The sequence below is a fragment of the Acromyrmex echinatior genome, chromosome 3 (assembly GCF_024713525.1).
Source record: "Acromyrmex echinatior isolate Ae372 chromosome 3, ASM2471352v2, whole genome shotgun sequence".
NCBI classification, from domain to species: Eukaryota; Metazoa; Arthropoda; class Insecta; order Hymenoptera; family Formicidae; genus Acromyrmex; species Acromyrmex echinatior.
In genome coordinates, this window is record NC_141854.1 from 4,105,706 (window position 1) to 4,132,822 (window position 27,117).

General features: G+C 35.2%; 1 protein-coding gene across 1 annotated transcript in view; it reads left to right on the forward strand.

Moving 5' to 3' along the window:
• Positions 1-27,117, forward strand: part of LOC105154243 (dipeptidyl peptidase 4 omega) — a 97,310-nt gene that overhangs the window by 48,769 nt on the left and 21,424 nt on the right. Inside the window, exon 3 of the mRNA XM_087403851.1 lies at positions 17,059-17,253. Within this exon, the coding sequence (XP_087259977.1) occupies positions 17,059-17,253 (195 nt within the window). The remainder of the gene's footprint in view (positions 1-17,058; positions 17,254-27,117) is intronic.

Here is a 27,117-nt window from a genome sequence, read left to right on the forward strand (position 1 = left end):
TTCTAAAACCGTATATTTTGCCACAACATCATAAACGATCTTGGATATCCAAAGAATCGAATTATTTGCTGAGCACTCAACATGAAGGCTTTCGATGATCGCGGCTCTTCAATTATATTCAGCACTTAGTTTCAATATCGCGGCCATTTTGAGAATATGACTGCTTACTAGAAGCATCATGCTTTTTCGGATGCCAACAACAACCTCTGGCGGAGGCACAATATAACGGAAAATTTAAATTGAAATTTTGTCCGGATTTTGGTGACGCACCTGTATACTGTGCCACAGTATAGGAAGATTGCTTATAGAGATGGAACCTCTGAAACCCATAAATTCATTTAGAGTGAAATATAATGAAATTTATCTTAATACTAAATTTCACTTTTTTATCGGCAAAGAAAGTTGAAAAAAATCATTTAAAAATTTTAAGCTCGACCGTAGGTGTGATTGTGTACATCAAATATAATAAAGAAAGTTAAGATTGGTCTTTTATTAAATCAATTTATTCCAGATTTGATAGCGCGTCAATAACTTTTGGTTTCAATACAATCATTTTGAAACGCTAATAATCCTCTCTAAATTAGATTAGAAAGAAAGAAAGGAAGTAAAAAATTTATTGCGAAAAATATTATCTCAGTCATTCGAACCTGGAACCTCTCAACTGGGCACGCCAGCGGCTTTTTCCTTCCGCTCTCACTGCCTCTCTCGCCACCGCGTTATCACTTTGGTAAAACTTCAAATGTGATTTTTTTCAACTTTCCTTGCCGATAAAAAAGTGAAATTTGATATTGGCCTTCATCATACTCTAAATGAATTTATGGGTTTCAGAGATTCCATCTCTAAAAGAGATGCCTTTTTATGACGCTCATTTTCAGCATTAAAATAAGTCACATGATAGAAATTGACGAATATCAAGCGTCAATGTTGATCACGTGACCTATTTTGACGCTGAAAATAAGAGTCGAGCGTCAGCATGAAATGGCACCTTAAGGCAGAAATCCTTCGGGAATCGTGGACATTCCCCCTTCTATTACTGTAACTATCCAGTCAGAAATGACAATGGAATCGACATCAAATCAATGTCGATTTGACGAAATCATCTAATTCAATGTCAATTCAACATCGATTTAATTATCATTTCTCACTGGATATAAAACGTAAACTTAAGATCTAACAGAAATAGAAATAGCAGTAAACTTATCCGTAAAACAAATTTTAACCGGTTAAAATTTGCCTTATAAGTCTATTTCTATTTTCGTTAGATTACGTAGATCTAAAGCAATATCCTGATTGGCTCATCGGCTTAAGTTTATGTCTTGTGATTACTGTTACAGAAATTTTGTCTTTGGTAGCCCTTAAGGCTATGACACAAAAAATTTAAGGTTTCTGAGTAGTCACTACAATCATATTGAATCGTGACGTCAGAAGCGAGAAATAAAACATTAATTTTTATTACATGCTATTTATAAATAAAGACAATTTGAATAGAACAGAATGATAAGATTGCTTTAAAACATTTGTAAAAATGGTCAAAAACTATACTTATCCCCCTTGACAATCAGTATAATAATCATAAAAAGTGATAAAAAGCACATGCAGTGCTTTTATTCAATGCACATGCGTAGCTTATTTTCACTTACCTTTATTTCACATGCCTTTATCACTTTTTACGATTATTTATTGACTGTCGGGGGGATAAGCATAGTTTCCATTTTTACAAATGTTTTAAAGCAATCTCATCATTTTGTTTTATTCAAATTGTCTTTATTTATAAATGACATATAATAAAAATTAACGTGTCATTTCTCGCTTCTGACGTCACGATTCGATATGGCTGTGGTGACTACTCAGGAGTCTTAAAGCAGTAAATAATAAGGAAATCAATACGTTGGATTGACTACTGCTTACTTTATGGCTTTGGTTACGCTCTTACGTTAGGCCTAGTCTACAATCAATCGGGAGACATTGTCGTATGTGTACTGTCGTGCGCATACGTACAACCTCGATTTTTACGTATCAACTATCTACTGTCGGTTGCCGGACGTTTAGAAGATGGTCAGATCCCATCTTTTACGATTAACGATATCCGACATGCGTCATTTAACTTGATTATGGATGAGGTCTTATGGACTCTACTGTGATTGGTCAATTCGCTTACTACTTATATTTTACTTAAATTTTTTTGTGTACCATGGCCCTTTGTCTGCGTCTATCTATATTCATTTTCTGTTGTAATTTAGGTGTCTAAAATATAATACGGTATGGAAGTTTAATAAGAGATATTTTATTCTTCTGATTTTCGTTCTTTAACAATACATTTATAACAGAGATAAAAGCATAGGTGCAGCTAACTCAACCGACATAAAAAGATAAAAGAAAAACATATACTACATGGCGTGTCGTATGCGCAGAACATGAAGTCAACATAGAAACGAAGCTTAAAATTAGTATGAGCGTCCTTTTAAAACAAAATAACAATCTGCCATTGACTTCTACAACACACCTTTCTCAATGATAGATTGTTTGACTAATCTGATACATATATTCCTTGTTAATAATAGAGCATACATTGATATACATGGCTATATTACGCCTAAAGCTTTTCTTAATTTGATGAATTTATCTCTTTCCAAAGGTTTGGTTAATATATCTGCTATTTGGTCATTTGTTTATAGTCAACTTTTATAATCTTTTCTTTGATTTTTTTCTTTTACAAAATGATATTTTATGTTGACGTGTTTTAAACGCTTATGGAATTTGGTTACTCGAATTACGGATTGATTGTTCTTGTACAGTTTAACACATATAAAATTCTTTTAGATCTTGAAATCTTTATATAGAGACCTAAACCAACATGCTTCACATGCTGCTAAACTCATCGTTGATAATATTCCGCCTCAGTGGACAAAGTACTGTGGATTGTTTTTCAGCACATGAAACAGAACAATTTATAATTTTAAAGATATAACCCGCTGTTGATCGATGATCAATATTATCACCGGAATATTATCAGTCGGAATCAACAAAACTATGATACATTCTTCTTCCATCATGTTATGCTTGAAAACTAAATTTAAATTTATAGTGCGTTTAATATATCTCAAAACGCGCTTCAATGCTTGCCATAACTCTTTACTCGCACACAACTGATATCTGCTTAATATACTTATCGCATTACTAAGATCTGGTCTTGTACATAACATACATCAAAATACTAATTAATTGTCTACATCGATGTTCTTTCTCAATAGATTCAGACCTTCCTTTCTCGTTTTAGCGTTTCATAATTAAAATTTACTTCCATCGGGATAGATACTGCATTGCATTGTTCCATATTATTATATCTAACAATGATGTTTTCTAAGTATTTTGAGTGATTTAAAATAATTTCACCCTTCTCAATCTTTTGTTCAATAATCATACTCAGAAAGTATCTTACGTTCCCTAGATCTTTTATTTTAAAATAGCTACTTAAGTCCTTTTTAAGTGTTAATACGCCTTGTTTATCCGTTCCAGCTAATAAATCATTTATGTACAAAAGTAAGAAAATCTTTCCTATCTTCATTATTTTGACACATAGACAATAATCGTACTCTGATCTAACGAATCCTTGTTTAGTCATAACTTCATGAAATCTATTATTCCAACTTTTGGTGAATTTCTTAGATCATACAATGTTTTCTTAAGTTTATATACTTCGTTATCTTTTAAATTAAAACCTTGTGGCAACGACATATATACATCATTATCTATCCTACCGTATAGAAACGCATTACACACATCCATCTATATAATGGGTATATTTAAGTAATTGCAAATTACTAAGAATATTTTTTCTTACTGTTGGTAATCTCGCTACTGGATTGTAAGTATCAGAAAAGAATTCATTTGCTTAAAGCCTCTCGCTAGTCTGGCTTTATACTTAACAACCTCTCCTTTCTCGTTTTTTTTCTTCTTAAATATTCATTTACTATCTATTCTACTATGGCCTGTCAGATTTTTCTCGCGTATAGATCCGCGGTTGTCACGCCAACCCTCTAAGGGCTGTGTCGCGGTACTCGCGGTTAGCAACTCGCAAGCGCTTGCGAGAAAGTTCTTCTTAGCGCACTCACGCGCTCGTTGCATGTACGCCGATTAGGCGTTGTGTTGGCGCTTGTAACCGCCACATCAGGCTTCTTCACTATACTCCAGATGTTATTTTCTTCTAATGCTTCTATTTCAGTCTTCATAGCTCTTTTCCACATCTTTGATTCTTTGCTTGATATAGCCTCATTGTATGTTTGTAGTTCGTCTTCTTCTATCAATAATGTAAATCAATATTCATATTCTGAATATGTTGGCGATCTTGCTGCGTGCAGGATGAATTTGTGGTGGACCTCAAATGCGGGCGAACGTGTTTCACAGTAGATGCGGAAAGGATCTCAACGGTGCGGTAGCGCGATAAAAAACTATTCAGCGCGAGGCGAGACACGTGCTGTCGACGAAACAATCAGAGCGGCCATTATGATCTGAGTGTACCGGATCGATTACGCGTGACGCATGCGTCGCTTAACAATCGACATCTCGGGGATTGATCGATTCTTTATCGGGCGATGTAACTAAACGCCATAAATGATAACGGTACCGAACACGCCGCCCGCCTTGGGTTAATTTTCAATGTGGCATACAAGCATGACCTCTTTAACATAACATAAAATACGAATTGCTCCAATGCAACTCAATATCGCATTGCACTGAAAATCAACAAAACTTGACATCTAAATACGCAAACTGAAAAACAATATAATAAATTATTCTTAGTCAACGGTAAAGAGAAGCTTGATATACAATACTTAGAAGGTAACAGTTGAAAGCACTTAAACCTAAATGCTTAATAACGTATAGACTAAGTTTCGATTAGTAACACTGATAGCTTAGACAATGGCCTCATGTAGGAACCCTTGGCAGTCTTCACAGTCGCAATGCGCGCGATGCCATCGGGACCGGGATGAACCTCCTGGACCCGTCCCATTGCCCACTGAAGTGGAGCTAGGTTCAGCTGCTTTATGAGCACAAGTTGATTAGTTGACAGCTGAATTCCCTGTTAGCCATCCATTTGGTTCGTGCTTGTAGAGAGTGAAGATACTCATTACTCCACCTGCGCCAAAAGTGCTGCCGGGTTTGCTCTACGCGTTGCCACCGCAGCAACCTATTTTCGTTGACGTCACTCAAGTCAACGCAAGGCAGATCATTCAAAGTCATGCCAATCAAGAAATCTCCCGGACTTAGGTACGCTAGATCGTTAGGGTCGGCGCTTAATGGTAAGAGGGGACGCGAATTGAGGATCGCCTCTATTTCACAGAGGGTCGTTTGCATTTCCTCAAAGGTCAAATGAGCCTCGCCCATGATCCGAGTCATATGATATTTGGCAGATTTCACGGCTGCCTTTCACAAACCTCCAAAATGGGGTGCATTAGGCGGGATGAAGCTCCATGAAATCAAATCGCGCAGAAAATCCCTAATCTCGGATTGGACTTGTTGATCATTATATATATCGTATAATTCTCGAATTTGCTCATGAGCGCCCACGAAGGTGGTCCCGTTATTCGAATATATGTGCGTGGATCTATCCCTACGAGAAATGAATCGCTTAAAGGCAGCAATAAATGCTTCAGACGTAAGGTCACTTACTAACTCTAGGTGGACCGCCTTCGTGGCGAAGCACACAAAAAGTGAAACGTATGACTTGTGACTCCGCGCGTTTCGACGCTTTCCCTCACGTAACAAGAGCGGTCCGGCATAGTCTACACCGCAGCGAGAGAAAGGGCTAGAGACACTAACTCGACTGGCTGGTAATGAGCCCATTAAGGCTTCTGATTGATTAGATTTAGCTCTAAAATAGGTAATACATTTTTGTATTATTCCACGCACGGTGGAGCGCAATGATAGGGGCCAAAAGCGCTGGCTCACGAAAGCCATCGTGGCTTGCAGACCCGCGTGTTTCGTATGTGTTATAATACGCTGAGTTAATATGTGTTTGCGTGGCAGGAGAATTGGATGGCACGCATTAAACGCGAGATTTGAATTTTTCAATTTCCCGCCAACTCGCATTAATCCGCTTTCATCTATGAAAGGAGATAGCGATAAGATATTACTAGAAGCGTTTACAATTTCGTTTTTGACTAGCGTTTGATATTCGCGATAAAACGTTCGCTGTTGCACCGTTCTGCAAATACAATTTAAAGTGATAGATATTTCAACAGGGGACATGAAATCACCGCGTGCTGCCGATGCGCCTTGGATAATCGCAAACAATACGCTATGATGCGACATATTTTATTTAAATTAGAATACTTATTTAGCAAGTCGTCGACGATATAAAGATGGGAAATGGAAATGGCTACGCGGATTTTCCTTTGTTCGGGAAAATCGTTGTCCAAACGCGTGAAGACACTGGGCGGCCAGTGTTTTTCATCCCATTTTAGAAATTCGGGGCCATTCCACCACCTCTCAGCATTGATTACGTCGCACGGATTTAGCTCTCGCGACAATATATCGGCAGGGTTGTCGGAGGATGCAACATGACGCCAGTGTTTGATTTCTGTTAAGCGCTGAATTTCGCCCACCAAATTTGCCACAAAAACTGACTACCGCCGCGAGGGGAGGTTATCCAGTTTAACGCGATCGTCGAGTCCGACCAAAGATAAGTCGGGCATTTCGAGAGTTCCAATGACTCTCTGACTTTGTTGATTAAGTGCGCCAACAGCAAGGCGGCTGATAGCTCTAATCGCGGTAACGAGATGGTCTTGAGCGGCGCGACGCGAGATCTTGAGCACAGTAACTCAGGGTCGTTGAGATCGAGCTTGGTGCGAAAGTATATGCAAGCTCCGAACGCGCGCTGGCTGGCGTCACAAAATCCGTGCACTTTCACGATTGATTGATGGGCATTGAGTTTAACGTATCGAGGAATTTTTAGTTGATTCAGATCACCCATCTGTGATCTGAAAGCGATCCAGCGAGTGTGGATGTCCTGAGGAACGGACTCGTCCCATTGGATGGCCAATTGCCACAAATCTTGCAGGATGAGTTTTGCGATCACAATGACCAGAAAGCCCAGAGGATCGAATAATTTAGCGACCTCGGAAAGTATTGGCACAACGTGGGCTTCTGTCTCAAGTTTGCAGAGAAACTGGAATGTATTCTGACACTAATTCCACTGCATGCCCAGAATCCACGAATCTGCAGCATTATCTCTGATAATAACTGACACACGGTCACGATTGTCTATTTCCAATAGTTCAGGGCAGTAGTTCGAGACCCATTTGCTTAACTCGAATGCTCCTAATTTTAACAGTTGAATAGTTTCATCGCGAATTAGTTTTAATTCGTCAACTGTATCCGTCCCGGTGAGCATGTCATCGACATAAAAATCCTGAAGAACGCATGCTGAACCGCGAGTGAACTGATGAGCGTGCTGCTCAGTCAAATGCTTAAGGCACCTGGTGGCCAGAAATGACGCAGAAGCTGTATCGTAAGTGACAATAGTGAGTTCGTACATCGACATTTGCAGAGAGATCGTTGCGCCAGAGAATTCTCTGCAGGCGCGTCTGGAACGGATGCACTAAAATTTACCGATACATTTTTATGATGTCAGCGGTGATGACATAAATGAAGAAACGGAAACGCATCAAAATTGAAATCAAATCTTGTTGAACGGCCCCACTAGAAATCGTTTAACGATACGCCGGAACTGCTGCGGCAAAATGCACCGAATATGACACGATGTTTGCTTAACCGTTTTGAAGACGCAATGATGGGGAAGATAAAATGATATTGGTTCTTCTGCAATGGGTGGCTCTAGCCGTCGCATATATCCCAGCGATAAATATTCGTCAAGAAACGCCGCGTTGAATTTTAAGCATAGGATCGCGCTTGAAGCGCTTCTCGATGTTCCGCAATCGCTTGAGAGCTGCTTCACGCGAATTGCCAATGTTATTTAACATTTCCTCTCTGATTGGAAGCTTGACCGTATATCTACCCTGAGAATTTTGAGGCACATTGTCTAAAAAGTGACGCTCGCAGATACTTTCCTCCATTGTATTAGGTGTACAACTTTGCTTCCGCCGTTTTTTTTCCGAAATTCGAGGCTTTATTGTAAAAAAACTGATTATACATTTATGATGAAAGTACTGTCCACTACTTTTTCCCATCTTTCGGGCAGCGTATGAATCCCGCTGAAAAAACTCATCTTTTGAGGCGATCCACGAATCGATCCAATTTTTTACTTTTTCATAAGACCGGAAGTGCTGGTCAGCCAGACCGTGTGCCATTGATCGAAAGTGATAGTCAGAGGGAGCAACATCTGGAGAATACGTCGGGTGGGATAGGACTTCCCATTTCAACGTTTCCAAGTATGTCTTGACCACTTTCGCAACATGGAGTCGAGCATTGTCATGCTGCAAAATCACTTTATCGTGTCTCTCGTTGTATTGCGGCCGTTTGTCTTTCAATGCTCGGCTCAAACGCATCAATTGCGTTCGATACTGGTAGCCTGTGATTGTTTCAGTCGGTTTTAACAGTTCATAATACACTACGCCGAGTTGATCCTCGGCACCAAATACAGAGCATGATCTTGGAGCCGTAAATATTCGGTTTGGCTGTGGAAGCATGGCAGGGAACTCCCCATGATTATGCGCTTGGGGTTATCGTAATGAACCCATTTTTCGTTCCCAGTCACAATGCGATGCAGAAATCCCTTCCATCTTTGTCTTTCAAGCAGCTGTCCACAAGCAAACAAACGCCGTTCAACATCTCTCGGCTTTAACTCGTACGGCACCCAATTTCCTTGCTTCTGAATTATTCCCATGACTTTGAGGCGTTTTGAAATGGCTTGTTGAGTCACTCCCAGTGATCGTGCCAATTCTTCTTGATTTTGACACGAGTCTTGATCAAGTAATGCCTCCAATTCTGCATCTTCGAAAACCTTCTCTCTTCCACCACTATGCCGGTCTTCGAGGTCAAAATCACCATTCTTGAAGTGTTGAAACCATTCATGACACGTTCTTTCACTAATAAACGGCCTCACCATAAGTATTTGAAAGCATTCGATGAGCCTCAGCCGCAGATTTCTTCATATTGAAGCAGAAAATTAAAACCTCCCGCAAATGATGAGAATTTGGCTCGTAAACTGACATTTTCAATCGAGAATAACTCTATGATGCAGACACAAATCGACTAATGTTTCCATGAAGTTATGTTGACAGATGCCCAAGTTTATCGTATGACGTCTGTTCGAGATCGGTAATTCGAAAGAAAAGCAAGAATTCTTTCAGTCGATCGACATTAATTGTCATTGAACGCATGCACAAATTGAGCTCGTGATTTCATCTCAAACATGATTTTAATCTTCGTTAAAATCATCAAATTCGTCGTTCTTTGTTCCTTTTAAAACCAATTCGTTACACGCAAACAAGTTGTCGTTACCGGCAACGGACAATCGAAGGTTCTAGAACGATTCCATTCGCGCACGCGAGCGCCGCGCTCCGACGAATACGTCACGCGCTGTCACCAATCCCACGCACGGATTTTCTGTCGCGCATGACTGTTACGTTGAACGTCGCTAGAAAAGAATCCAAAGCGCCAATCAATTTTGTACACCTAATGCCACTTAATAATTACGATTGTGGCAAATTTTTATTGGATTTTTCCCAAAAGGGAAAGCTCAGGCCGAAAGCAATAAATGCTTCGATCTCGCCGTCCTCCTTCTTACTTCCAAAAGTTCTTAGAGTTCTTAGAGTCATAGTCGCGCTTCGTAAAATCGCCGTGCTAACCGTTTAGTGAAATCGCTATAAACCGAATCTTTCGAGAAGCTTCGAGGAAAATCGCCGAGATTTTCCATCACCGCGATTCCAAGCTCAATTTGGAAAAGGTGACCGCCTTTAATATTCTGTTAATCTGATCTTTAATTAATTATATCTTTTGACTTTGTAACTGAATACATTAAAGAAATTCTTTTGTTAAATTAAATGAAACGGAGTTCTCTTCACTGTCGTGCATCATATCAACCTTGTGCCGTTTTCTCACTCGAATCTGTCCGCGCGGTGCGCTCTCGCACATTTTCTGGTCCTTCGAGCCGGATTTAAACTAGCGAGAAAGACAGTAAGACAAACGCCGCATCACTTTAAAAATTTCACGATCAGCGCTCTCGCTCTGGTTCGCTCTCGCACAACGTCTATGATCTATTTATTTCGATCACCACTTACCGCTAAAGCCATCTATAAGAAAACGGCGGAAACAAAGTTGTACACCTAATATTGGGTCATCTAAAAAGTATCCGCGGTTTTTTGTCACTAGATCGTGTTGACCATCAACACCATCCAGTGATAAAAAACCGCGGATACTTTTTAGATGACCCAATATATTATAATTGTTCGAATGCGCAGATATGTCGTCCATTTGCCAGGCACGACTGACATGTTCGTGTAATTCCGCATTGGTTACGGATGCGTGAAACGAGTGAACTCTTGAGGCGGTCGGTATGGTGCTGTCCAAACGATCCGCCAAAATCCAGCCCAATTGTGAATTTCTGAAGAGTTGGGTGCTTGTCGGAAGACCTGACTTGACCAACGCATATCAAATTCCAAAACAATTCCACTCCGATCAGCAGATCGATATGTGAAATCGCGGATCAGCCAAACGAATGTTGCGCGGAAGATCAAATTTGTCCTGCTCCGAAGAGACCGCCGGAATCTTATCAGTAACCTGATCAGTCACGGTACATTCGATAGCCGCGGTGTACGAGCTGAGTCGCGATTGTAATTGGATTCTAGTCACGTGACTGGACGAGGTCACCGTGCTGTTGACGACCGAAATCGAGACATTTAATGGGCGCGTTTCTAAACCGAGCGCTTCTACAAATTTCTTGGATACGAAGTTCGCTTGCGATCCTCAATCTAACAAAGCTTGGCATGCCCTGCGCGAGCCATCGCTGTCGCAGACGAGCACAACCGCAGTCGAAAGCATGACTTGTTTATTAAATGATCCTGAAACATGAGTCGCTACGACGGAGGGGGGAGGAATTTCTTTAGATGCAGCTTCCTTATCGATATTGTTAGTCGATGGGTCTGCAGCTGAGGGCATATAAAGCAGTATATTGTGCTTTGCCTGGCAGACTTGCATTGACTAGAGGTGCATTTATTTGATGCATGAGAAGAAAAGCGCAAGCAATTAACTCAGAGTTTGCGCCTGCGAATTTCCGCAACCTTTTGCGATACCAGAAGTGCCACGAAGTTTTTGCAATAATAAATGACGTGATCGCCTTGACAGAAGTGGCATTTGGGTTTAACGGTAGCCGCGCACGACGATGACCGCTTAACCTTTGGTTGTGATTTTGCTTCGACCTTTTTTACGGAAGTGCTGGCTCTTGTGATAGCCTCGAGCACCTGACATCGATGAGATAAAATCTAACAGCTGTTTAAGTGACGGCAGCTCGTTGTTAAGGAAGTTTCCCACTCGCGTAACGTGAGTGAGTCAAGTTTAGAGGTTAGAATGAGGACGAGAATATCGTCCCAATATGTCGTGGGACGTATTAGTGAATTAGGATGTTATCCCAATCAAAATCATGTTTGAATTGTAATCTATCGATTATTACTGAAGGATTGGAAGTTTTCCAATAATGTGGTTACAGTGTTCCGCAATTCTCTTCTTAAGTTGTTTTTCTACTAAGCTGTTTTTTTGACTAACATAAGATCACAATCTGTATAGTTAATTTTATAAATTACATTATTTTATTGGATTTTGGACACGGATCTTTTTGCGTTTTAATAAATTTTTTAAATTTATTTGTGCTATAAAAAGAAACTTTTGTGTCCTCATTATTATCAAATCTATTGAATTTCTCTGTGATTGATAGTATGAACCGCAAATCAAGTCATTCGTTCTATTGGATTTCAATTATTAAATGATTCTTGTGTGCATATTTTTTTTTCTTTAAATGGTATTGAATCATTAATCGTACCAAAAATAAAATCTAGTGGATAATCGTTCTCTAGTAAAATATTTATTATAGATTTTAGATTATTTATATGATATTTTTCATCCGACAACATCAAAACTCTATCAACTAATCCAATAATAATGCCTTTTTTGTGATGTCGGGTTAGAAAAATAATTGAGGTATCTGCCAGAATAGCTTTGTTTATGATATCAATCAAACTCAAACGAATCACTCTTCTTAATGATTGTAATATGTAAAAAGTTCAAAATATTACCTCCGATTTCTATTGTATATTGTAATTTTGGATGAAAAGAATTAAAACACTCTAACACAAGTTCTGTCTTTGTAACCGGAACCGCAGTACAAATATCATCAACGATAATAAATCGTGACAAAGCGCTTCGTTCTAATCTTTGCATCACCAGATCAGCAATGACGGGCGACAATGGAGAACCCATGAGTACGCCAAAGTTCTGTTTATACATCCTATTATCAAACATGAAATAAGTCGAATTTAAAATAAACCTTACTCCTAGTATAAATTCTTTTTTCGGTGCATTTCTTAGTAATATGTAACCAATTATCATTAATGCAATCTATTGCTATGTCTATGGGGATGTTGGCAAAGAGTGATGTAACATCTAACGAAACCAACTTATCCTCATCATTAAGCTTGATTTTCCTAAGTTTATCAACCAATTAGAAACTATTCTTAATATAGCTATTAATATAGCTACCGTTTCTATTATGATGTTGTGTATGACGTTAGCAAAATTATAAAGAGAGCTACCAATTGTTGAAACGATTATTCTAAAAAGACATTCCGATTTGTATATCTTAGGCAGCGCATACGCTCTCGGCAATCGTCTATCACTGCAGTATAAATGTCTATATTTAATATTATCTATATATCCGCGATCCCTCCACCTCGTTAACATCGCCCTTAAAGATTTCATAAGTTTATTCGTAGGATCTTTTTCTATTGGTGTATATATATCATTGTTATTTTAACATCTCTTTTATTGAGTCATCTAAAAAGTATCCGCGGTTTTTTGTCACTAGATGTGTGTTGATGGTCATATATCTAGTGACAAAGTACCGCGGATACTTTTTAGATGACCCAATACTTTTGAAAAATATATATCTTTATCCAACGCGACCGTGACATTCTCTTTATCTGCTCGCGTAAATAAGATGTTCGGATGTAAAATCATAAATTCTTTAGTGTTCTAAAATTCTTTTTTCAATCTCGATAATTTACTTTCATTATTGGTTGTAAAAATAGAGCTGTTAACCAAATTGTTTAAAATCGGTATAGAGTGATTGGTGATTTCAATTTTTTTATTTATCGGAAATTTATGTGTTATGTTCAATGTTCTTAATGCATTCTATTAATAATCTACCTTTATTTTTGTTAGGAAATGCGAAATTATCTCTTAATTGTAAAAAACACTGAACATTATGTGAAATCATAACAAAAGACAGATTTAAAAACCATATGGTAATAAATATTTATTTCTAATAATAGAGAACGCGAGTGGTAATACATGGTTGGAAAAAGCACCAGAGTGTATGATATTCAATCGAACTGTCTCTTTAATAATGTGAGCATTAGAGAATATATTATAACAATATTATTATTATGAGAACTGGTGGTCTGCACATTAAGTTCCGCGGTCGTCTCAGGTGTGTCTTTATTATATTTACTATTAACCACACAATGCTCAATAGGTCTAATGCTGTTAATCAAGATGTTTTTATGTTTTTGTAATAACCAATACATTTTTGCTTCTAACCTATTCTTCTCACGAACAAAATAGAAAAAACATGATTTCTCCTGTGTGTTAAGAAAATCATCACACACATTACCCGGCAAAAAATATGTCAGACTATTGATGAGATGGAACAATTGTGCCCTTAGGACATGTGTATTGATGTGCGCATCACTACTCATAGATTCATGGTAATTTTAACATTCAGTCGAACAGCTGATTGGGAACAATTTCCATCGGTCAACGTATGATCCATCGGAGATGGTTAACTTACTTACCTTTATTCTTATTTTTACTTGATTTATCGTTTCATTTTACTGCGGGTTACGATTGCGATTTTAATAAATCTGAAGATGGTGGTGGAGGGATCAAGAAGGCGAAACATGTTATTTTTACATAATAGAAACTAACGTGGTTTATAAATCAAAACTTATGAAAAGAAGAGCATAAAAACCACAGCATAAGATGTTATTTATGATATTTAATTATCATTAATAAAACATTAGACGTTTCGGCCATAATCTGATATTTGTAATTTTGCGTTTTAAAAATATTGTGAATTTACTGAAGATGGCCAGATTGTGACCGAAACGTCTAATGTTTTATTAATGTAATGATAATTAAATATCACAAATAACACCTTGTGCTATGGTTTTTATGCTCTTCTTTTCATAAGTTCATGTTATTTTTATTGTTGTAGATATTTTATATTTTATAAGATATTTAATATTTTACATTATCAATTTATTTTTAGTATAATGATATCGAGAATAAGTATTAAAAAATTGACGTGTGTTTATATGTATTAAAGTTTTCCTGTTTTTGACTCTTATATGCCCTTTACTCAATTTTATTTTTATCTGATAACAAAAGTCTTTAGATATTTTTGTTGCATCACATGACCCTGGTCTCTTCTGATTGGACATAGGCATCAAAGCTCTATAGAGTCATGGTAGGGGTATGCCGTTTAGTTTAAATGGCTGCAAATACGCAATATGCTTATCACCTTGTGCAATTCCTCCTTAATTTTACAATTGATAAGGTCTTTGTAACTGATACATATTATTAATCTTGGAAATATATATAACTTTCTCTATTGTACATATACATGAAATAAAACGAATTTTTACATTTTAGATATCTGAACAGGGTTTATGTATATTATAAAATAGCTACCAGTGCTCCAAGATGCAAAAACTAATAAAGAAGAATATTTGTATGCACGCTTTGATACTATCCTCACACAACTGATTTTGGAGATTTCCAATCAGAAATTCCGACAGCATTATTCTATTTTTGTCTCAACTTCGAATTTTGAGCAAATATTATGTTATGTATTAGCAACATCCTTTTTTATTTAAATTGCATCTGAGAGCACTATACCTGGCAGGCATTTCATAATATGCACAATCCTGATATCTGAAATGTAAAAATTTGTAGTTTTATTTCATGTATATATATGTACAATAGAGGAAAATATATACTTCCAAGATTAATAATATGTATCACTTACAAAAACCTTATCAATCTTGAAATTAAGGAGAAAATTGCAGCACAAAGTGACAAGCGTACAACTTTTGCAGTATATTTTTGCAACGATTGATACTAGTTGTGCCAATGTTGTAAAAAAACGCATCTATCTTCGCGACATTCCAATATGCTGTAACGTTTAAATTAAATTTATGTATTTCGGATATCTATCATATTAAGGCTCAATTCCACAACTCACAGTTAACTCTTAACCGAGGTTTCGCTTAAAACTTATTTCTCATCTCTATCTTTCAATTCTAGAATTGGAAAGAGACAATGAATAAGTTAAACCCCTCGGTCAAGAGTTATCCATAAGTTGTGGACCTAAATAAATAGATATGTTATTTTTTTTTATTTCTTACGTTTTTTTCCTAACTATATAAGGTTCCCAATCCGCATTGCCATAAGATATTTTGTTCTGCGTGATAATATTTGTAAAGTAAATAATGGTCGTGTTCAGCAGACTCTACTGATGCGGAGCGGATCTCAACGGAGTACTCGATGAGCCCTAACGAAAATTGGGTGAAAAAGTGATTGGATCAATGGTTTTCGAGATATGAGACATTTGAACTGTATCATTGAAAATTTTCTTAGTCTAACGTCAAAAATTTTTTGAGAGTACTGAATAGTTCCGATTGGACAGTTCTCGACGAGCTCTGTCAGAAAGTATAAGGTGATATAACCAACGATTTTCAAGAAACAGGGCAGTTGAACTCTATCATTGAAAATTTTCTAAGTCCGATGTCGAAAAATTTTTAAAGTGTTTCAGTAGTTCTGAATAGAGTTCTAGGCAGTTCTCGACGAGTTCTATCGAAAAGTATTAAGTGAAAAAGCGATTGGATAGCTATACATGAAGATGTGCTTTTGCAACCAATTTTTCAAGTTTTCTTTTAGGTACATATCTCTTTTTTTATTGGGTCTGTGTTGATTTTAATCGCTGAGAACTCTTCGAAATAAATAGAATGACAATTAACATGTAACAAAACTACTGTATAAATATTATAACTTTTTTTTCAAAAATTTTGTATATTTTTATAAATTTTGTTAAGTATCAAAATTGTTTTTTATGTATCAGGAACTCTAGATATTCACAAAATAAAGTTGTTAAGCTGCTCAGAACTATTCAATCTTGATAAGAAGTTAGCACTCCACTTAAAAAAATTGTTTAAAAATTGTTATTAAACGATCTCGCGAATCTCGCGTTAAAAAATACAGAGAATTTTTCGTCTTGTTGAAAGGAAGCAGGAACTCTAATTAGAATTATTGTATTCAAAAATTGATTTTTCAAAAATTTTTAATTTTTTTTTATTTTACAAAAATTTTTTTTATGCATTAGGAAAGTATCTCTTTCAGAAATCACTCTTAAGTATTTATGAAATGAAGCTATTGGGCCACTCAGAACTATTCAAACTGGATTTTTGATAAGAAGTTAGTATCCCATTTTTTAAAAATTATTAAAAAATAGTTATTAAGCGGAACTCTTGTTATAAATTATGTAGAATTTTTCGTCTCGTCAAAAGGAAACGGCAACTCTAATCAGAACTCCTGAACTATAGTTGGGATGCTAACTTCATATACCTGCCTCAGAAATAATAAGAATTGAAAAAATATAGGTATATAATATTATTTGCTGTGTTCTAATTTATGCAACTGTAACGAAATCAAGTTTACAGTACATAAAATGAACAAATACGTTTACATGAAATTGTGAATACATAATACGAGCTATGAAAGATATCGGCGTTCTGACGATTTGTGTCACGCACTCTGTCTGCTTTTCAGGTACGGTGGCCCGGATTCGTATCAGGTGACAGAGAAATTTAACATTGATTGGGGCACGTATCTTGTAACAAACAAAAGTATTATATATGCTGCCATTGACGGTCGCGGCTCCGGATTAATGGGTAACGACATGCTGTTCGCCGGATATCGACGTCTCGGCACTGTCGAAATTGTTGATCAGATCAATGTTACCAGGTAAGCTTACTGTAAAATAATTCTGATTATGAATTTTTATTTTCCAAAAAATTATTTAATATTGATTAGAAGTTAAAGTAATTAAATCTTCATTAGAATCAATTCTACTAAACAATAATTTTCTATTTTCAAATCAGAAGTTTCATCAAAAGTGAAATTTACTTCTAATAAATAAAATCTTGAATCCTAATAAGAAAACATAGAGAGAAGTGCCTTCTTCTGATTTTGATGAGTTTTAATATGTTATAGTCTAAACTAAAATAAAGAATACATATTTTTTACGCGCACTTAGGAAGTGTGACCTTTTGAAAAAAATCAATTAGTTTCTTTTGAAGCGAATATCATTGAAACGAATTCGATATGAGATCGAAAAATTTTTAAAATAAAAGTCAAATAGTTTCAAGAATACTTTATTAATAGTAAAAAAAAAGTTCAATCATTGTTATAAAATACTCTTGGAACCATTTAACTTTTATGGAAACTTCGACAATATTATGTTCTTTCTTCCCGGGTTTATGTTTACAAAGTGTTTTACTCTTTATTTACATTTCATTGTTTCATATGTTGCTTACACTTCTGCTACTCTCACTTACATTCCTTCTAGTCTTACGCTTTATTTTCGTAAAGGTTTGAAAAAAACAAACTGATTTTTGTCAAAGGAGAATTTTATCTCTTAAAAGTGCATATAGGTCTGTGTAAAAAAAATATCTTTTATTTTATTCCAAACTAAAGTATATTAAAGCTCATTAAAGTTAGAAAGGAACATCTCTCTGCATTTCTGTGTAAATAAATTTATTTTATTAAATCAGAAAAACGAATTCTCCGCTAAACCTGTTTAACGTATCTTCCTCAGTTTTTTTTTGAAGAAAAATCAAATTTATAGCAAGCATAATCATATTCCATATGCACGTAGAGTATAAAACGCATATTACATTTACATCACGTTTACACATAGAAGATGCGCATTATATCCTTAATCCGAAATTGCTCTGACACCGCCGAGATAATTCTTGACGGTGATGTTAACGAACGAACGCAGACCATCGCAGGCAGAATCTGAGGCCAAACGTGCTCGTCCCCTAGAAGTATTACGAACAAAGTTTTGCTTTAGGACAAACCTAATTACAGACGAGGCCTCAAAGTGACTTATCATGACACGATCGGAGTAATTTGCTAAGCTCTAAGTTAACTAATCTAAGTCCGGCTCCCCCGACGCTCCGAGGACGTGTTTAACGTGTAACGAAGTTCTTTTCACGGCGTAGGCACCTGAGAGAGATAGAGAGGGAAAGAAAGAGCACCGCTACCGCCGCGTTAACAAGAAGAAAATTGCTTGTACTTTTATCTGAATTTATCGGCTGAGCCTCTCCACTGCTGTCGAGTAGCGAGTACGAAGAAGAGCTGCGTTTTCCTCTCGTATTTCCACTTAGCTGTCAGGAGTAATTTATCTGATGGCAGGAAAAGAGAGAGAAAGAGAGAGAGGGGGGAGGGGGAGAGAGGGAGAGGGCCATAGGAGGGAGAGGGGCAGGAAAAGAGGGGAGGGAGAAGAGTGGCGGGAGAGAGGGAGAAGAAAAGAGAGGAAGAAGAGGGAACGGACGATGGGAGGGAGAGGGATAGAGGGAGAGAGTTCGCCACTTATATGATCGTCCACCTTTAAACTGAAACATCAAACTTCCAATGAATAATGTCTGATTCTACGCTGGTGGTGAGATTATATTTTACCATTTAAGCGCCGTGACCGTTGCAAGCTTAACAGCACGCACAGAGCGGCGCGGGTGCGGCGGTTCCTCAATTTCACGTGGAATCTCCCGAATAAAATTTAGTAAGTAGCAACAAGAAATTAGCGCAGTGTATAAAATAAATGTTATTGAATTAACAGATAAACGATATTGTAAACGAAATGCAATCACACGATAAATATAACAGTGATTTTCTTTTCATTTCGCCAAAATTCTATCTTCGTCACTCTCAGAACTCTGCTATCATTTTTCTTTTAACAATCGGATTTCTTTTCGAATAATTATTGTATATTAAAGTAACAACACTAGGAATATTGCAACAGAATTATTTTCTCATTGTGCGTTTCCAAACGTTTTAATAACAATATTTTTTGCCCAGCGAACCATTTTTTTTTAAATCTTAAAAATTATTTCGTAAAGAAAGACAAAGAGACCGCATTGTATTTTTTTGTATTACAACACAGATTACAATGCAAATAAAAAAAATTAGTTATACTTTTATTTAATTTATTATAAACAAAGATTTCTTTTTCTCGTAAAAAAAGTTGGAACTTTATTTTCTTCTTTTATAATTATTGTAATAAGAGCTTTACTTTTCAAAGTATCGATCTATAAGTACATAATCGATCTATAAGTACTAAAGTACATAGGTAGAAAAATGTATTGATCGAAGAACACTTAGGAACACTTAGGAAGAACATTTTTTGTCTTAAAAAATTTAGTGGCCCGTTTTTTTTGCACACTAAATTTTTGCACAAATTTTTAATATTTTTTAATAGCAATAACTCAGGGAAAAAAACATTATAGTGAGATGTTTAAAAAAGCCTTTTAAAGTTTAAAATCTCTACTTTCAAAATCGATAATTGATATTTCAATCTGACTAATCTTATATGGATCTATACGGACCCAAATGAATACCCGTCAAACGTGACAATTTTGTAAAAATTTTACAAATATCTATGGCGTGAAGTATCGCACAAAAATGCGATTTATAGCAATCGAAAGTATAAATATATATAAATATAAATATAAATCTTTACCTTTAATTTTTTTATAGATCTGTATGATTTTTTTTTATCAAGTTATTCAACAACGAAGCAAAAAGAGTTCTTTTTGTTTCGTCGTTTTTTTTGCGTATGAGTGAACATAAGAGTTAATAATTCTTGCTTCTGCAAGTCTCTGCAGATCCTCTATAAAGAAATTAAAAAATCATTATTTACGAATAATGTCTATAATTCTCATTTGTGAATTCTTTTTTTATAAAGTCAAATTACATGTTTATTATAAAAAAATTAATTGTTTTTATTGAAATAATTATTTAGAAATATTATATAATATATAAATAATTTAATAATAATTTAACTTTAAAAAAATAATTTAATAATTTTTGCATATTATTAGTTTAAAATATCTTATTCAATGACGTATTATTTCATTAATTTAATCGTAAGAAGATAAAGCATCTTTTTCAAATTTTATTGTTAATTATAATTTTATATTTTTTTTTTGAAAAAATACTGTTATTTCTAAAATTTTACTAATAAAGATTATTTTACAAGAAATTTAATTTTCAATGAAAAAATTGAAAATTTAATTTTCGATCGCCTATATTCAGATCAGTACCACTGTGTGCCCTAGATGGTACTGTAACTTTCAAACATCATAAACTCAAAAAGTACTCAAAAAGTAATAAAAAATAATATAGTATTTTGCAAAGTTCTCGACATCGGCTATTAGATTTTGGAATCAAAAGTAAGATTTTCCGTTTTAAAAAATCGATATGACCTTGATCTGATCTTTTGGAGATCACCTAAAGTTAAATTGATAAGATTAGTAAATAGATCTTTCTGAACCTTACAACTTTTGTTTGAACAATTTTTCGCAATAATGTATTTCCAAAGTAAAATTTGTAACGCTTTATTTTGAGCCATCCATATAAGATACCTGAGCTGAATAGAGTCCAACACTAAATAAGGCTCACTTGTAAATTTATTACTTTAAACTCGCTTTATGCTTACTATGTACGCAAGATATGTCATAGGAAGTAAATAAAAAGAGATTAAAGGATTGGAATCGGTAGCAATACGTTTCTTTAACAATAAAAATCTATGTGTATAATGCATTTTTATAATAATTCGCTGCAAAGTTTATTACATAATGTTTCATAATTTATTATAATTTATTATAATATTATTCAACTTCCTAGCTATGAAAAATAACAAATCATTTTTTTGAAATGAATATAAATATTCTTTTTGAACAATGTACTTATAAAATAAGGCCCACTTATATGATTATTTAATAGCTATTATTATTTGTTTATTATGTGTGGTGTTTACATTAGAAAATAATGATTTTCAATGCTGCTATCTTTTACGAAGCCAAAATTGCACTTAAATTGCTAGAAATTCCCAAAGATTAGAGAGTTAATTACAAACAAAATTAGATAATTTTAATATTTGAGAGTAGATTAAGTCCCAAGGAATATTCTTTCTGATTAAGGAGATGCTGGAGCGAAGGCTGAAGTTAATCAAGATCGATATTGCAGGTATTTATTTACAATGTATAAGATGCTTATGCCCTCTGAGTTAATATGATCATGCAGGAAATTCGATCGATTAATTATCGATATTTTTATTCCGTTTCCTACATTACCATCTTAGCAGGGACGTGTATTAGGGTCGGTTCCACAAATTATAAAATTTATTTTGGAAAATTTTCCAATTTTAAAATTGAGAAAAAGATAAACCGTAATTGAAGTTAATCTTATATTTGTAGAATTGGAACTTAGAAATACAGTTGTATTATGTACATATGCAGTGTAGGCCATGTTCCAATATATATCACCAGTATCAAAAATCTGTAATATAAAGTACAGATTTTTAACTTTAATCGATACATTATATCGATACGAAGCCGTAATAGCACTTTTACCTTACGTCCAATGCCATTTTAAGTAATAATAATATACTATCAATAAATTGCACATACATAATGTAAATCTTTTTCATGAATATCCATATATATATATATATATATATATATATATATATATATATATATATATATATATATATACATACATATATGAAACACATGTCCATATATTGACAATAACATATGTTACATCTTGACTAAATCCTAAAATGATATCGATCATAGGAAAAAGTGATACTATGACTGTGTACCGATATTAAAATACGTAATTATAGATTTTCAGTATTGACAGTGTACATTGACACATGGCCCTAATAGCATTTTTCCTGTTGTACAATATCATTTTAGGTCAGAATGTGATATGTATTAGCTATACATAGATATATTACACATATAATATACGTAGCTATATCATATTTTGCTATGTTTAATAAAAAGATATAGAAGTTAATCATGTTAAAATATTAGTGGTGTATACTTAAATATAATACACATATAGGCAATATTATACAATATTGCATATATGTATACTATAATGTGTGAATATACATACGTTGCAGATAGAAGTTATCAATGCTAAGCTATTTATGCATTCCCTATGTTTAAATATACAATATTAAAATTGTATACATATATAATATATATATATATATATATATATATTATATAATATATATATATATATACACACACACACACATATATATATATATATATATATAATGCGTATATATGTACACATAAAATGAGGACTTATCAGAGAATTCGTTATTTGATTATTTTTTTTAAGATGTTACGTCTGATCATCTGCGTTTGACTCTCGTTAGCTTTGATTTATATTAATTGTATGTATATTCTGATATTGAAAATATAAAAAAGCATATATCACTAATATCTGTATATTTGACCATAAAAAAACATATCTCTTTTTATTAAACGTAGAAAAAAGAGGACATCAGTACACCTTTTTGTTACACGTAACGAAAAGAGATGAAGCAGCTATACATGTATGTGAATATGAATTAGAAATATATTTTATGTAATGTGTGTACATCATAATGCACATAAAATATAATTCTAATATTCACTAATGTGTCTATATTATATCTGCATGAAAAGCTAAATATGAGTAACTTCTATCTTTCTTTTATGGATCTTCTACAATAAGCCAATCACAGTCAATTTTTAGCGTCTGACTTCTTATTTATGGCTTATAATTGTAAAAGACCCATTAAACATAAAAAGAGATGGAATAGCTATAGTATATATGTATGTGCAATGTATTTACGTACTGACAATACATGTTACATCCTAAGTTAAAATGGCATTGGGAATAAAGGAACAAGTGCTATTACATTACACGTGTATACATGTATTTCAAATACATGATTGCATCCGAAGATATATCTAAGTCACAGTCAGAGTGTATTTAGTAAAAATATATTTATTGTAACTTGCTGTTAACGCACACATTGACCTATAAGTGTATACATTTGCTAAAACACTTCGAATATGATATACTTATATACATTTCATAAACGTACAGCATCGTATGAAAATTATGCATGTGACTATTGACTGTGTAATATATATATGTATAGCATATATATATGTATAACATATATATTATATAGGGTGGCCAAAAAGGCCCCGGATTTAGGAACATAAAGGTGACTATAACTATAATCGTAAAGGAATATGAATTGTACTTATATCGGCATGCATAGTACGCCAAAAAATATAATGCGTTGACCTGTGACTATGATTCACGTTCTACGATTGAATTACGGTCATTCTTGTGCTATAAGGCTATTACATAACGTTTTCAGACAAAAGTTATAAGGTTTCAAAGAAATTGTTTACTGATATTCAATTTTTTTTTCTTCATTAGTTTCTTTGTTTTGATCATGTCAAGCAATCAGCTTTTTATTCCATCATGACAATGCATCTATTCATATTTCTTTAATTGCAGACGCAAAATTCTACAAATTGGTTCCGTAATTGTATTTCACCAAATTTGATAATCGAATGCCTCTAAATGGCAATAAATTAAAAATGGTTAGTCCACGATGAACGCCTCTGACATTTATCTATAACTAGCCAAAGCAGGATTCATGGCTGTGACATTTTGTTATAGCTAGCCAGCTCACGATTAACGCCTCTGGCAGTAAATTAAAAATAGTCAGCCCACGATGAACGCCTTTGACATTGGATCATAATTAAGCAAAGAGCAATTTATTGTTATAACATTTAATCATATCACTTCTATGATAAATAAAAGTGATATTTTCACGAATAAAGATGCTAACCTTTCCCATTCTGACTTTATAGGGTGCCTTCCAACAAGAAACACACATCACAGTAATCAATTTTGGCCTTCTAGAGTGCCTTCCAACAAGAGACACAGTGTGACACGATGCATCATTACAATCTTGTTCGCTAATACAAGGATGAGATATTGTATTGTATTGTACTTAGTGAGTCGCTTGTTAGAAAGCACCCATAACTTTCTCTTAACAAAGGCAGACAATATTCTGCTATTACATTTTTCTATTTTGTGGACACAAAACACTATATAAATACACACACACACACACACACACACACACACACATATACACACACACATACATATGGTTGTGTGTAGAATACTATTACACTACACTGAATTGACAGTACTGTTGCGCGGCAACGATACTGTGAACGCGGGTCATACTGGTTACAGCTGATTGACTCGTATAACGCCGTTGTTTTCTACACATACAGCATCATGCAAAACGATATATGTATGCATATATATATATATATATATATATATATATATATATATACATGGTGCATTCTAAAAGTAATGCGCATTTTCTGGGAAAAATAGATTTATTGATCGTAGCGGTACAAATGCTCAAAATTCTTCAAAATACTCTCTCCCTGAATCAATACACTTGCGGAGACGTGTCTGCCACGCCTGGAAGGCACGCTGAAACTCCTCGACGGGAATGTCTCTTAGGAACGTTGTAACATGCTTTTGGATGTTTTCCACGGACTCCCAATGCTTTCCTTTCAGCTCTCTCTTCAGACGGGGAAACAAAAAAAAGTCGCATGGAGCCAAGTCGGGACTGTAAGGGGGCTGGGGGACCACCGGAGTGTTGCTCCGGGCCAGGTAGTTGGCAACGATGAAGGCCGTGTGGCTGGGGGCATTGTCATGGTGGAGCTTGATCGCAGATTCTCCGTCACTATCCCATGTACCGCAAATGTGGACATGTTTAGAGTGTCAGCGATGTACTGGATGCTCAATCGACGGTCGGAACGCAAAACTTCGCACATACGATTCACGTTTTCGTCAGTTCTGGCCGTTGTTGGGCGTCCAGAATGAGGTTCGTTGGCGACCTCCTCCCGGCCCTCCTTGAACGCCTTGTGCCACCTCCCGGACTGTAACTTGAAGTGCAGTCGTCCTTGAAGGCCTCTTGAAGCATCTGGAATGTTTCGGTTGCATTTTTTCCAAGTCGCACGCAAAACTTGATGGCGTATCGCTGTTCAAGCGAACGCTCCATCGCGCCGTGTTCGAAAAACACACTTCACGCGGAGGCACGTCTTTCCACTCAGACTGCTCGGAGCAAACTGGCGATCGGCTGCCTTGGAAGGGCAGACCCCCCACCACATTTCCCGACCCATTTTACCCCGCTGCGATGGATATTCGCGTCACAATAAAATCATGCACATTACTTTTATAATGCACCATGTATATATACACATGCATACAAAAAATTTTTATTTTTCACTCTAAGAAAAAAGATATATAATCGATATCATGGTCACATTATCTTCTCCTTAGCGATTAATTAAGAAAAGGCGTTCACTGTATCTAAATCCACGTTATTGTAAAAACTCTCTATTATCTTTGAATTTCTATTATTGATATGTCATTTAAGTGCATTTTCCAGGTTTATTCCACTAAAAAAAAAAACACAAATAGATGACCAGATATATGACGCGGTAAAGTAAAATTTTATATTACATTCTGTGGCACAAAAACGTGATCAGTAGCTCTTTGAAACTGAATGTATCATAAAAATAATAAAGTAATATTTTAAAAGTACATTACAATTAGTAAAATGCATTAAGTTATTAATATGATGTTCAATCACCATTATTAAGAAAATACAATATTATGTAGGAAGAAAAATATTTTCATGACAATTTGTTGGAAGGTATAGTCGCAGCATGTTTCTTATACTATGAGATACACGTCCACGCGTGAGCGGCCGTCAGCGTTGAGCGGTTTTGAAGGAAATTAGGCAGCATTTCGGCCGGGCAGAAATCGGCCCGAAATGCGCAACTAATTTCGAGCACATTGAAGTACACGTATATAATTTCTGAAATTTTATAAAAAGTATATTTGGAGTAATATGTTTATTAATAATGTTATTTAAAAATTATGAAAAAAGGAAAAAGCAGGATCGAACATAATACATACAGTGCACGTAAAGTCGTAAACTATTGTACATCTCATCAACGTTTATATTTTGAAATCATTTTTGCTATTATACGTTAATGAGAAAGATATATGATTAACCCTTTCACTTACAATATCATGTGAGACGTGGTAAAGAAATCGGGCCAAACATAAGTATCATTGATGAGAGCCGTGGTACGTCTATAAACGCCAATAAACAACACGTTCCAAACTGTTAATTATGGCACTCGCCATCGAAACTTAAATCGTAGGGCAAAGAGTTAATATAATTTAATAAAAATTATATATTATCTAGAATGTCTCTTTCCCCCTTATGATATACGCCAAGCGACGATAGTTAACGAGATATAGTTTACGATTTTTCGTGTACTTTATGTACCGCGTTCATAGAGGTGATCCGCAAAAACTCAACATGGTCTTGGACGTTAGGTGCGAGATCAAGATGTTGAAGATCCTATGTTCGGTCCTGCTTTTTCCTTTTTTTCATAATTTTGTTTAAAAATAAATAACGTTATTAATGAACATATTACTTCAAATATATTTTTATAAAATTATAGAAATTATATGTGTACTTCAGTGTGCTCGGTACTAGTTACATATTTCGAGTCAATTTCTGAAATGCTGCCTATTTTTCCTTTACAACCGCTCAACAGTCGACGGCTGAACCGCTGGATCGCACGCGGACGTGCATCTCAGGAGCGTCACAGTATAAGAAAT